The sequence below is a fragment of the Vipera berus genome, assembly GCF_964194415.1.
Source record: "Vipera berus genome assembly, chromosome: 2".
Taxonomy (NCBI): domain Eukaryota; kingdom Metazoa; phylum Chordata; class Lepidosauria; order Squamata; family Viperidae; genus Vipera; species Vipera berus.
This window is the reverse complement of record NC_138203.1, coordinates 114,627,396-114,641,486: the sequence shown is the minus strand read 5'-3', so window position 1 is coordinate 114,641,486 and position 14,091 is coordinate 114,627,396. Positions and strand designations below refer to the sequence as shown.

Sequence of the window (14,091 nt, the reverse complement as noted above, 5' to 3'; positions counted from 1 at the left end):
GTAGCCCAGGGCTTCGCTCAGCGTTATATGGAAGACTACTCAGAGACTTACTCTCCAACCGTCTGGGCAGAGAGCGTCAAGGCCGCCCTCGTGACTGCAGCCGCTCTGGGAGAGGAAGTCTTCCAATTCGACATCCAGACGGCTTACCTCCACGCCAACTTGGACCGGCAGATCTACGTGAGGGCCCCACCTGGCTACCAGCAAGAAGGGGGAAATACATGGTTGCTTCACAAAGGGTTATATGGACTCAAGCAGTCAGGGAAATTATGGTATGACTGTCTTAGAAAGAGTTTAGAACGAGTTGGTTTCCATACATCTCATGCAGATCAATGTGTTTTCACACGCAATTCCAAGGGAACCACAGAACGGGTGTTAGTTTATGTGGACGACCTATTATATGTAGGGCCTAACAAGAAAGGGTGTGATGAATTTGCCAAGGCCCTGGAAGAAAAATTTACTCTGAAGTCTTTGGGGCGGGTTGACAAGTACTTGGGTGTGCATATTTTGGCCACTAAAGGGGGGTTCGCTCTATCTCAAAAAGAAAAGATAGAGGAATTACTGGCCAAATGCAAAATGACAGAATCTAATCCTACGCATAGCCCAATGCAAAGCGACTTTTACAACCACACCCATAAGGACGGTCCTGAGTTCACAGATAACACGCTTTACAGATCTGTGATTGGCTCCTTGCTATACATCAGCAATTGGAGCAGACCTGACATAGCTTTAGCTGTGAATCTATTGTCCAGGCATGTAGAACACCCAAAGGAATTCCACTGGACCGCTGTTAAAAGGGTGCTTAGATACCTAAAGGGCACAGCTGATGCCCTCCTTATGCTAGAACCAGAGAAGGGGAAGACGGCCCAGCTCTCCGCTTACTCAGACGCAGACTGGGCTGGCAACACCAAAACTAGACGGAGCACTTCCGGTTTCCTCATATTGCTAAATGGCTGCCCAATACATTGGCATGTTAGGCAGCAAAAATTTATTTCTTGCTCCACGGCCGAGGCTGAATTTGCCAGCCTGTCAGACACGGCCAATGATTTGACTTGGTTCAATGAGCTGATAACAAACATCTGGGCATCTCCCCCTCTGCCCATCCAAATTCTAGAGGACAACACAGCCGCAATTGCAATCTCGGAGGCTTATGCAGTAGGCTCCAGATCTCGCCATATAGACATACGCTATAAAAATGTCAGGCAGCTTGCGAAAGAGGGTTTTATACATGTTGAGCACTGTAATACAGCTGACCAGATAGCTGATCTGTTTACCAAGCCTGTTCCCATTGACCGGCACAACCTTCTGTGTAAGCGTTTGTGTTTGGCCTTCTGAATGTTTTCATGCATGTCTATGACACCTGCTCGCCCCTTACATACATTCACTGGTCCCTGTCATTGGCTGGCAAGAAGGGGAATTGTTGGATGATTAGTGCCAGCCATTGGCAGTTCCCCAAAAAGGTCATCAGATGGAGGCAAAGAGGCTTCTTTGCTTCCACTGATGAGCCAAGGGTCTCGGACCCACAGCCCCATTGGTGAGAGTGTTTTATGGTCAGGGAGGGACCAAGACCCCCCATAAATACCTCTGCACGAGGGGCTGCTCTTTGTTCTAGTTCGGCCAAGCTCTTATCTTCTTTAATTTCAGATGGCCTTGAGAAACAATCCTCCTCTTCCCCCCTCCCAACCTTAATCCAATCTCTTAAAGCAATACACAAGTTTAACATATGAAATGGCTACTTCTTCATCTCTTGTCAAGCAATAACATTCGATGTTAGCAGCATTGACAACCTTTTTGGATTCTGAGCTTGTCTTCTGGGGTATTCGCTATTCCTGCCAGTTTAGTGTCATCTGCAGATTTGATGAGTTTCCCTTCTATTCCCTCATTTATATTGTTTATGAAGATATTGAAGAGTACTGGGGCTAAAACAGAAACTTGGGCTACCCCATTGTTTACTTCCATCCATATAGATGTAGTTCCATTAAGGACTACAAGTTAAGTGTGCCAGGTACAAATCCATCTGGTGGTGATGCTGTCTATCCCAATTTTTCTAGCTTACTAAGAATTAGGTTGTGATCTACTTTGTCAAATGTGTTACTGAAATTCAAGTATACTATGTCCAGAGCATTTTTCTGATGCACTAATTTAGTCACTTTGTCAAAGAATGAAATAACATTTGCTTGGCATGATCTGTTTTTGGCAAACTCATTTTGGCTACTGGTTATAACTTTGTTTGCTTCTAGGTGTTTGCAAATCTGTTGCTTGATTATTTTTTCCAGGATCTTCTCGGGTATTGATGTCAGACTGATTGGTCTATAGTTTCCTGGATCTGCTTTTTTCCCTTTTTTGAAGATGGGAACCGATCAAGCTCTTTTCTAGTCCTCTGGTAGTTCCCGGTGCTCCAGGACCATTGAAAGATATGGTTTAATTTGAGATCACGTCTGCCAGCTCATTCTGAACTCTGGGATGTTCCAGTGATTTGAAATATCTGGAGTGGACAGATGTTATCTTACCATTTTCTTGCTTACAATAGTGGCCAAAATTGTTTAAACCTTTTGGGGAAAGTACATTTGAGGTTTGATGGCTAATAACACCACTTTTTTGGAGTAGTATCATAAAATTCTATATCAATGGAAAGATAATTTAATCAAGAATGTAATTGCGACCAAGTTTGTTCAATTATCTGTACTCTATGAAAGGTTACAGCCAAATAACCAGAAAAAGGAAGTACAACTTGCTTACGTTGATATATTGTTTTGGCAATGAGCCAATCAGATCAGTAGGATTCAGTTATTGATGTCATGTATTGAAGCTGAGAGGAGGACATTTATCAGTGTGTTATGTGATCACTATCAGGTTGGTTGGGTTTTTTTGTGTTCTTTCATTTAGTGAGCTTGTAAAACATAATAAAATTAAAGTAATGGTGGAAAGAGTTGACTGGTCACCCAGAAAGCGATGTAAAATAGTATTATTAAGTGAACAAGGCTACAGTTATAAAGTAATTAGAAGAAAAATTGGTGGAAAGTTAACCAAAGGTGGCATTTCTAAGTTTTTGAAGAGGTATAAGGAGACTCAGTCACTACAAAACCACAGTGGTAAAGGCAAGAAAAGGTGCACAACAGCAAGTGATAATAGAAGAATTAAGTGAGAGAAGAAAATCATTTGGGTGTATACAAGATGAAATGGTGCAGTGCAATGTGAAGTTGAGTGCAAGGACTGTTCGGCGCAGACTGCAAGAATTTGGCCTAAAATCTAGAATTCCACGAAAAAAGCCACTTTTATCTCTCAAACAAAGGTTGAAAAGACTAGACTGGGCTAAAACCCATGTTACTTGGATAGAAGAACAATGGGACATTGTTATTTGGAGTGATGAGACCAAGATCTTCCTGTTTCGTAGTGATGGCATAAAATATGTAAGGAGAAGAATCGGAGAAGATTTGCATCCTGATTGCATTACATGTACCATGAAACACCCAGTCAGTGTTATGATCTGGAGTTGTATGACATCAAAAGATGTGAGCAGAATTTGTGTGATTAATGGAAATATAAATGGCGAAAAAATACATTAATGAAATACTTGAGCCCAAACTGAAGCCTTCTGCACATGATCTTTTCCAAGACAATGAAGCATTTATATTTCAACAGGATTCAGCTCCATGTCATGTTGCTGCTTTGTGCAAAAAGTGGTTTCAAGATAGTCATATTCCACTGCTGGAATGGCCTGGGAATAGCCCAGACCCTAACCCAATTGAAAATCTATAGAGCCAACTAAAGAAACTTGTTACTTAGAAGCGACCCAGCAATAAAACCCAGTTAATAGAAGTAATCATTCAATCTTGGTTTTACATTATTAACAGCTGCAGAACTAAAGGACTTGGTTCACTCCATGGGAAGATGTTGTAAGGCCGTAATTCATGCTAAAGGTTACCCAACTAAGTAATAACTGACATGGTGAAAATTTTTGTATACAGTATCTCGTTTTTTCTATGGTGATATTTGTATATCCCATTTTTTCTATGTGTTTCACTTTTCTTCTTTACAACTAATAGCAAATCCTTCATAAAAGTTATTGCATTACATTCTTGATTAAATTATCTTTCCATTGATATATAATTTTATGGTACTAATCCAAAAAAAGTGGTGTTATTAGCCATCAAACCTCAAATGTACACTTTTCCCAAAAGGTTTCCACAATTTTGGCCACTACTGTATTTTATTTTGGATTCCTAGTCTGTTTTTTATGGTCATGTTTTTGGCAGGTTGGGCTATATTTTCATTTTGCTTGAAGAAAGATGCAAAGAATGAATTAAGCAGCTCTGCTTTCTCTCTACTGCCCATTACCTCCTTGCCATCTTCTCCCATTAGTGGATCAATTATTTCCTTGACATTTTTTCTTGTTATTTATATGTTGAAAGAAACTTTTTAAAATTAATTTTGACATTTCTTGCAAGTCTTAGTTTATTCTGAGCCTTAATTTTCCTGACTTCATCTTTGCAAGTTTGGTATATTTGTTAGTATTCTGCCTTAGTTATGTGTCCCTCTTTCCATTTTTTGTACTTATCCTTTTTATCTTTCAGTTTATCAGAGAGATCTTTATGCAACCATGCTGTTTTCTGCTTGGATTTCTTATTTTTCTTTTCTAGTGGTATTATGGTAGACTGGACTTTTATAATCATATTTTTCAGGGTTTCCCAAGCTTCTTGAGTTGTTTTTCATCCATGGAATCCTTCCCAAGCTCTCTCTAAGTTTGTTAAAATCATCTCTTATGTGTCAGCTTTGTGATAACAGAAGAAATTGTAGCCTTTTTACTCTATAGCTGGGATTTTCTTCATAGACAAAGAGGGGAGGAAGAGGTATGAGCATTCTTAGTCATAACATTTGCAGCTGCGGTTATAATCAAGGTCAATGTGAGTGAAGAATTTTGGAGGTAGAAGGATGGGGGAGAAAAGCCCATGTTTTTTTGTAATTGGGGAATGTGATGTGTGACAGCTTGGTTTGGGGTGGGAATTGGAATTTGTAACTTTGTATCAGGGGAGGGAACTTTAAGTTGTGGGTTCAACTATATAAGTGCCGATATTTTGTTTTTGAATAAAATGTTCTTTAAGGACAAATTTCTTGCCTTGAAGTTCTTTTGACTGGTTTCATCTATCGGAACCATGACATTAACCCAAAACTGACATCTACATTAATATCATTGGGATCCTGAGCTCCACTCACCTTCCTATAACTAGGAGGGAGATTGACAAAGATTCAGGGAAGATCTCAGTATGGAGAGAAAAGAAGCACCCACGACCAGCACCCCGACCATGGTGGCTGCCTCAGCGGAGGGAGAGCAAGCTGTTGCATTGTTGGAGAAAATGGGTTCAGAAGTTCTGGCAGTGGGCGCAAGGCCCAAAATGCGGGAGTTATTGTGGTCTTCGGAGTGGACCCTGCCCAGTGGAGACTCTAAGCGTCCCAAGACAACCCAACCAAAGAAGAGTTCTTCAAGAGTAGCTGAGTCGGAGTTGTAAGCATGTGGCTCACAGGTATCATGCTCTCCCAATTGTAGAAGAGCAAAAAGATTGGCAGCAGCGGAAGATTCGGGTGAGGGAGTACCTATCAGCAGTCTGCAACCAATTGGTGGAGAAGTTGGTAGTGACATTTGAGGGGCTAGAAATGGAAGTGAGGGGCAGGTCACCTGCTCCTTGCCTACTAGTGAGCGTGACAACCGGCGGAGTCAGTGCCAATCTATACCCAGAAGAAGCCCTAGACCTACTGGTGGAGCTCAGGCTGCCACTCCACATTTGGAGCCGCCAGCATTGACCTCAAGCCCAGTGGGGAGGAAGAGTCCTCACCATCACCCACGGCGTGATAGTCTGGGTCGTCGTCGATTGTCAAGGAGTCCAGAACGCCACTCACAATGTGACAGTCCTGGCCATTGGAAAAGCCCTGATCAGTGTCATTCATCATGGTCTCCTGACCAGTGTCACCATTGCGAAAGATCCAAATGGAGGGAACATTCCAACAGCCCTAAGAGACACTTTTGTGCCAGTCCTGGCCATAGGAGAAACCCTGATCAGCGTTGTTCATCACGGTTTTCTGACAGGCATCACCGTCGCAAAAGATCCAAACGGGATCATTCCAAAAGCCCCGAGAGACATCCTCAATCGAACCCCCGACTGTCGCCAATATCATTGGAGCCCTGATCGCTATCGGTACTGTGAGACCCCTGACGATTACTATCATTGGTCGCACAGCCCCAATTAACACCACTGTCGTCACCCAAGCCCAGGACCGGTGCAAAGAGCTGACCCAAACGTGGATATTCAACGCGACTTGATCCAACAACTGGGGCGACTGCGCAATGTACTAGACAGACAGCAACCACTAGGCACATAGCAGCCGCTGGGGGGCCAGCAGCAGTTGGGTGTGCAACCGCAGCTGGGGGGACAACAGCAAGTAGGTGGACCACAACCTATAATGGCGCCCTTTCTTAAGGTCACTTTTGATGGTGAGGTCACCTTTGATGGTGATCCAGAGAAGCTACCATGGTTGATGTTGTCGCAGCCAAGCTAGAAGGGAAAACATCTGAGTGGCTAAATAACTTATACAATGAACAAGCGCCTGAACTATGGGCCTTCCATATCTTCATCCAGGGATTGCGAACCAGATTTGAGAACGGGTCCATAGCCCTCAAGGCCGAGAAATATATTCACAAGGTGAAACAAGCCGGCAGACCTGCATTGGAATATGTGCAAGAATTCTGGAGAGTAGCAAGTCAGATTGAGAGATGGCCATAGCACTCCCTGGTGCATCACTTCAAAGAGGGGCTAAATGACCATATATCCCAAGCCTGCATCTATCGGGGTTCCTGATCAACTACAAGAGTGGTACTGAATGCCAGTGAAGCTAGACATCGAGCTTGCTCACTATAAGAAGCCAACTCCTCCAGGAACTGGACCGAAGCCAGAACAACCCAGATGGCCGTCACCGCGGAAAATCCCAGCAATCATGGCCACGGAATCTCCTAAGCAATCCACTGGCCCAGCGATCAAGTGCTTTAGGTGTGGCCAGTCAGGACACAGAGCCGCTGTTCGTCCCATTCCATTTCCTCAGTGAAGAGGTACCCCAACCCCATCAGCCCCCTTCCAAGGAAAAATCGATCAAAATCACACAAGAGCAGATCACTCAGGTCACTACCCCTGCACAGGAGTTGACGGGACACCGCTTACCTGGCCACTGTCCTGACACCCTACAACAGCAACGACAAGAGAGGAAACGATACGATGATGAGTCAACCTATCCCACCTTTCTCCCTAAATGCTAAGCTTATAGTTCTAAAAACTGGAGCTCTAAAGGACTTTAAAGTACTTGTAGATTTAAGGTGTTCCCAATGCATCATTAGCCTACCCATTGCTCAACAGCTGGGTATATGAGCAAGATTGCTTTCTAACCCCATTAAGTTTGAACAGGTAGATTGTTCATTGAAGGGAGGAGCTTTAATCACTCAGCTAACTCAGCCAGTAGGGCTAGAGAGAGGTGAACATTGGGAATTCATCCACTTTGTTATAGCCCCAAAAATGACAGAAGCAGTGATTTTAGGCCTATCTTAGATAAATGGAAACCTTTCATCTGGTGGGAGAAGGGGATGAGAACCTTGAGACTTCCTATAGGTCCATCTCCCCCCCCCCCAAATTTATCTTTTGATGTCACGGGACAAGGGACCACCCACAGACTTGGTAAAAGTAGCCACCATACCTCCTCCCAGGGAGCCACTCGTCCCCAGTGGATATAGACTTGGCAGAGGTGTTCAGTGAAAAGGAATGCAATGTTTTACCCCCTCACCGAGCAAATGACTGCACCATTGAGATTTTACCTGGAACTAAGCTGCCAAAGCCGAAAATGTACGCAATGACCCCCCCCTTGAAGTGGAGGAACTGCACCAATATATTGATAAGAATGTAGCCAGGGGTTTCATTGAGTCAGCCAAATCCCAAGTAGCCACTCCTGTGTTGTTCAATAAAAGAAAGATGTGTCTCTTAGGCTCTGCATGGATTTTAAGGGGATTAATGCCGTGAGTGTGGAGAACATGTACCCACTCCCACTCATGAAGGATCTATTGTCCCATTTGGCAAAGGGAAAGATTTTCACAAAGTTGGACTTGAGAGAAGCATATTACCATGTTAGAATAAGAGAAGGGGATGAATGGAAGACTGCTTTCAATAGTCCCCTGGGTAGCTACCATTTCAATATTATGCCGTTCGGATTGCAAGGGGCTCCTGCAGTATTCATGCAACTGATCAACCAGGTGCTACATGAACATTTGTATAAAAAACTGGGAGCCACAAAACCCTGCTGCTTACCCCCCCCCTGGCACAGAGCGCCCTGCCGCCATTGCTTCCACCTACCCACCCTCCGATGGAGCACTCTGCTGCTGCTGCTTTCCCTCCGCATGAAGTGCCCGCCACCAGCCACTGCTTCCCCCAACCCCTCTGACAGAGTGCTCCACCACCGCTGCTGCTTTCCTCCTCCATGAAGTGTCCTGCCGCCACTGCTTCCCCCACCTTCCCGATGGAGTGCTCTACCACTGCCATTGCTTTCCCCCAGGACGGAGTGCTTCACCGCTGCTTCCCCCGTGGTGAAGGTGGAGTTTGGGAGGCAGCAGTAGGGCGTAGCCCAGGTGTGGCCCAGCAGCAGCAGCAAAGCTCGTCCTTGACACTCAAGCGGCCACCAGTGGCTTGGGTGCCTCTGCTCCATCCGAGTTGAAGAAAGTGGAGGCACAGCAGTGGAATTGCTCTCAATAAGTAGGGCACACACAAGTGAGCAGCACACCTGCTCTTATTGTTTGAGAGTAAGCCTGCTGCTGTGCCTTTGCTTTCTTCATCTCGGATGGAACAGATCCATCCCAGCCGCTGGCAGCCGATTGAGTGGGGAGGACGAGGAGGAGAAGAGCATGAGGGCGGCTGGCCATGTGAGAAGTAGGCCGGGTGAGGGTTGGCGGGCTGGGAGGGGGTAATCATGGCCACTCGGGGGGGCCTCTGCCAAGCCTCATGGCAGCAGCATTGGCAGCCCACCTGGGCCGTTTCCCTGCCTCTGTACAAGTTGCTTGGCAAAAATCCTGCACACCAGCACCTCTCAATCAGGCCCACATGGCACCTTCTTTCTTGCTCCACCGCAGTTCTCTGTCAATTCCTCTGCCGCCACATGCAGTCCCACAAACAAAAAAGGTTTGTGGGCAGTCCCACAAACAAAAGAGGTTTGTGGGCAGTCCCACAAACAAAAGGAGGTGGGACTAAAAAGTTCAATCAATCAATTCCAACTTCGCAAGATCTTTTTTTTTTCTGCAAGAAGTTTCAAATTGATTGATTGAACTTTTTTAGTCCCACTTCTTTTGTTTGTGAGACTGCACACAGCGGCGGAGGACTGGGAGCCATAGTAGAGGAATGAAACAGCCGTATGCGGCTCCAAAGCCATGGGTTGCCAACCCCTGCCTTAGGTGTTATGTCGATTACCAGCAAACGAACTGGGCTGATCTCTTGCCTTTCGCTGAAGTGGCATATAACAACACTGTCCTCAGTAGAATGAGACTTACACCGTTTAAGGTTGTCACCAGGAGGGATTTTGTCCCAATACCTGAATACCCTCATGAACCACCTGCCGTTCAGACTTTAGATCAATGGTCATCTTCATGGAAGGGAATTTGGGACAATGCAAAGAAAGCTTTGGAAAAAGCCTCAAAACAATTCCGGGTAGGGGAAAAAGTTTATCCACAAAATATTTGAGACTCAGATTACCCAGCAGGAAATTCCTGGAACCTTTTCCCATCATAAGCATTTTGAATCCAGTGACTGTAAGGTTAAAGCTCCCTTGTCTTTTGGGCAACATTCATCCCATTCTTCACTGTAGTTTACTGAAGCCTTATAGAACAGGGCTTTTCAACCAGTGGTAGGGGTACCACCTGTGGTACATTGGTACCTGGCAGGTGTTACGCAACCATCCTAGAAAAGAGGTAGCGGGGGAGGGGAATGAGCTGAACTAGTGGCAGCACCGCACAAGCCTGAGCGAGAGATGGCTGGAGCTGCACGGCTGTCAGGGCTCAGCAGAAGTGCCAGGATCAGCACTTCTTTGGGGCTGTCAGGGCTCAGTGGAAGCGCCAGGATCAGCACCAGGCTCCAACTGGAGCTCGGCACTGATCCTGGCACTTCTGCTGAGCCTGGAAGAAGCACCGATCAGCTGGAATGTTGCAGCATCTCCAGGATCTTGTGATTTACATTCAGATGCTTGGCAAATGATTCATATTTATGATGGTCAGTGTCCCAGGGTCATGTGAAGTGACCAAAACCTGCTGCAACCCCCAGCAGACAGGGAATAAAGACCAAACACCCCCACCCCACCACCGCTGCCAATCCTCAACAGAAATGCTCACAACAATGAAAACCTCAGACAGGAGGAAGAGCGCTGCCGGGCGGGCAGGCAGGTGTCTTGTTCAGCTGTGGCTTGGGGGTCACTTTTTTCAGTGCCATTGTAACTTCAGACAGTCACTAAACGAACTGTTGCAAGTCGAGGACTACCTGTACTTCATCACTTGACCCTGGGAATGCTGAAATGGCCATAAGTGTGAAAAGTGGTCATAAGTCACTTTTTTCAGTGCCATTGTAACTTTGAACAGTCACTAAACGAACTGTTGTAAGTTGAGGACTGCATGTACCTTACCACTTTTTTTCTTTTTTGTTTGGTCATCAAGTTTTTGACACCTTGCTAGGCGACTGGCGGTACTCGGATGTTACCATATCCTAAAAGTGGTACAAAGGGTGAAAAGGTTGAAAAGCCCTGTTATAGAGAGTCAACTTTGAGACCCCTTCCAAAAAAGCCCCAGGACCCCTGGTAGTAGCGGGCAGACCCACTACAAAGTGAAGCAGATTTTAGACGCTAGACTGTAAAAGGGAAAATTGCAGTATTTGGTACAATGGAAGGGTTATCCGTTATCAGAAGCTACTTGAGTAACATGTACTGATGTGAAAGCAGATAGGCCTATTTGTAGGTTTTATGATAAGCATCTAAGCAAACCCAGGTGGGTTTCTTGATCTATGTGTTTGTTTATATTACAGGATTTCTCCTTTTGTTGAGAAGGGCCGAATGCATTGTGACAACAGAAGAAATTGTAGCCATTTTACTTTTGTTTTTCTTTGTAACTTTCCACTCTATATCTGAGATTTTCCTTGTAGACAGACAAAGAGGGGAGGCAGAGGTATGAGCATTCTTAGTTAGTCATAACAATTGCAGCTGTGGTTATAATCAAGGTCAATGTGAGTGAAGACTTTTGATGGTAGAAGGATGGGGGAGAAAAGCCAGTGTTTTTTTGTAATTGGGGAATGTGATGTGTGACAGCTTGGTTTGGGGTGGGAATTGCAATATGTAACTTTGTATCAGGGGAAGGAACTTTCAGTTTTGGGTTCAACTATGTAAGTGCCCATACTTTGTTTTTGAATAAAATGTTCTTTAAGGATGAATTTCTTGCCTTGAAGTTCTTTTGACTGATTTCATCTATTGGAACCACGATATTATGGTTATGTTCTATTGCATTATGTTGAATTCCAGTATGATGCGGTCTTTCTCGCCCAAACTTCTTGTTAGTAAGAATTAGATCTAGTGTAGCTGTCCCTCTAGTTCCCTTCTCTCTCTTTTAGATGACAAAGTTGTCTGCTAGATTGGTCATGAACCTGCTTGATCTCCCACTTGATGCAGAGTTTGTTTCCCTGTTGATGTCAGGGTAGTTAAAGTAGTTAAAGTCCCCCATTACTAGTGTAGTGTGTTTCCTACACACGTATATTTTGCTAACTGATCTTGTGCTTGAGTGGCCTGTAGTATACACCTATGGCAGTGTCATTCCTTTTTCCTTTTATATCGACCCATATGCATTTTAGGTGGTTTTCATCCTTGTTTTTGTGCATTTCTGTAGAGATATAGTGATCTCCACCTCCTCTTTTGTTAGGTTTGTTTCTTTTGAATATTTTGTATCCTTCCATCTGTAAATTCCAGTCATGAGTTTCACCCCACCAAGTTTTGGTAATGGCAACTATATCCTATCTGCCCTTGTGTAGTACTGAAAGTTTACCCTGTTTGTTCCCCAAAATTTGAGCATTAGTATATAGGCATCTGAGTCCTTTATAGCTGTCCCTGGGTATGCTTCTTATATTTCCTAGTTTATATCTGAGTTTTTCTTCCTTCCCATCCCTCTCTACCTTGTTGTTTGATTGGTTGTCTTGGGGTTTATGCTTGGGATTATGTCCTAAAGATCCTAAAGATTGTTCATCCTCCTGCTCAGTTTTAGTTTAAGCCCTTCGGATAAGTCTAGCCAGTCTTTTTTTATTCATTACTATTATTTTAAAGGGAGATATTGTCAAGCCCCGTGGGCTCGACATCACGAGGGGAGCAGGGGAAACGCCGCGCAAACCGCCCGCCCAAACCTTCCTGCTGGAGCCACCCGGGAACAGCACATCCAGCAGTCAAACGGCCGCCAGCTACCACGGGCAGCTGCACAAATCCCACAGCCATGCCACCGACGGGCAGCTGTTCTGGGGCTTTCTGGCGTGTGCGTCAACGGAGCTGATGAAGGGACCCACAGGCAGTCAGACCGGCAGCCGCAGCTCGTCCTGGGATTATCCAGCTGCCTGTTCCTCGGCGGGGGCGTTGGGCGGCTCAGAGGGGGCGTCGGGCGGCCCAGAACGAAGCCCGGACAGCGGGGCGTTGTGGGGAGCTGTTAGGGGGGCTGTAACACTGACACGCTGGACGGTGGAGGGGAGCATGGAGGGGGGTGGAGGAGCACAAAAGGGGGGTTAAGGGCATACACTTACCTGGTGTCTGTGTGGGAGCTCAGGCACAAAGGGCGGAGAGCTGGGAAGGGGGCGGGTTTTGAGCAGACTCAGCCGGATGCTGGTTTGCATGGGAAGGGGTGGGGCTAATCACCCCCAATGTATAAGAGACGCGTTGGGACGGCTAGCTCCCAACACTGACTTTGTATCTGCTAGGCTTTTCTGAAGTAAAGAAAACCTCGTCGTCACCCGTACCACGTTGTCATCGTTCTTTCAGCGTGGACGGCTGTGACAGATATATTTCTAACCAGACAACAGAATGGCATAGTAGTTCAAGCTGGATGAGCTCCATACTTTGCAATTAGTTTTGCACTGATTCCCAAATACAGATTCTAAGCTTATTGCTCCTGTGAGGAATTAGATATAGCTAAATTTGCTATCCTGGGTTGGAACCTTTGTATCTTTGGAACTACTGGATATGTCAAGCAATTGAATTCTTTTTGAATCCCACATTTAAATTCCTTGTCTAGAAGCAATTTGGCCCATAGTCCATTTTAATTAGTCTGTGACAAAAATCCTCTTTGTTATCTTTTGGTTAGTAAAGTGTAAATTCAAATCCTGGTGGCTTCACAAGGCTGGAATCTGCTATAAGTAGGCCCAGAACAGCAGAGTCTCTTCATCTGGTCTTCACAAAGAATGATGGAGGCACCCTGAATGTCTCTAATAAAACTGTTATCTGGAACGTTTCTGATAACCATAGGCTTCATATCAGTTGGAAATCAATTTTTCTCCACAGGTGTTGGGAGTTGTGATAGGAGCTGGGCTTTCGGTGTTCCTTGTTTCTGCTTTGGTACTGATATTGATCCACCGGTTTCACCTTCAGAGTAAGTTCTCTTTTAATGATGAAGAGAAGCCATGTCCCACAGGATATCTTTTTATTTGGTTTAATCTATCCTATTGGATTCCTAGTCTCTTTTTTTACTTCCCTACAGAGGTTCAGGCTCAAGAGCAACCAAAATATCGATTTCGCAAGCGGGATAAAGTATTATTTTATGGACGGAAGATTATGCGCAAGGTAATAAAAAAATCAGAGTACCAAGAACAAGCATGTAAATCAGACATCTCAAACACAAGGCCCGGGGGCCAGATTTGGCCCACGAAGTGGTTTCATGCGGCCCGCGAAGCCATCCTGGAAACAGTGAGGGAACGGCCCCCACTGCCTTGGCCCTGGCCCAGAGACCCTTCTCCTGCCAGATACCCTCAGATCTGTCCCACTCCTGCCCAGGCCCCCATAGGCACCCTTGAT

The 14,091-nt window shown here is 45.2% G+C and overlaps 1 protein-coding gene across 1 annotated transcript in view; it reads left to right on the top strand.

Moving 5' to 3' along the window:
- The window catches only part of PNPLA6 (patatin like domain 6, lysophospholipase), a 177,152-nt gene that overhangs the window by 51,977 nt on the left and 111,084 nt on the right, over positions 1–14,091 (top strand). Inside the window, exons 4-5 of the mRNA XM_081317915.1 lie at positions 13,582–13,669; positions 13,778–13,860. Of these exons, the coding sequence (XP_081174041.1) occupies positions 13,582–13,669; positions 13,778–13,860 (171 nt within the window). The remainder of the gene's footprint in view (positions 1–13,581; positions 13,670–13,777; positions 13,861–14,091) is intronic.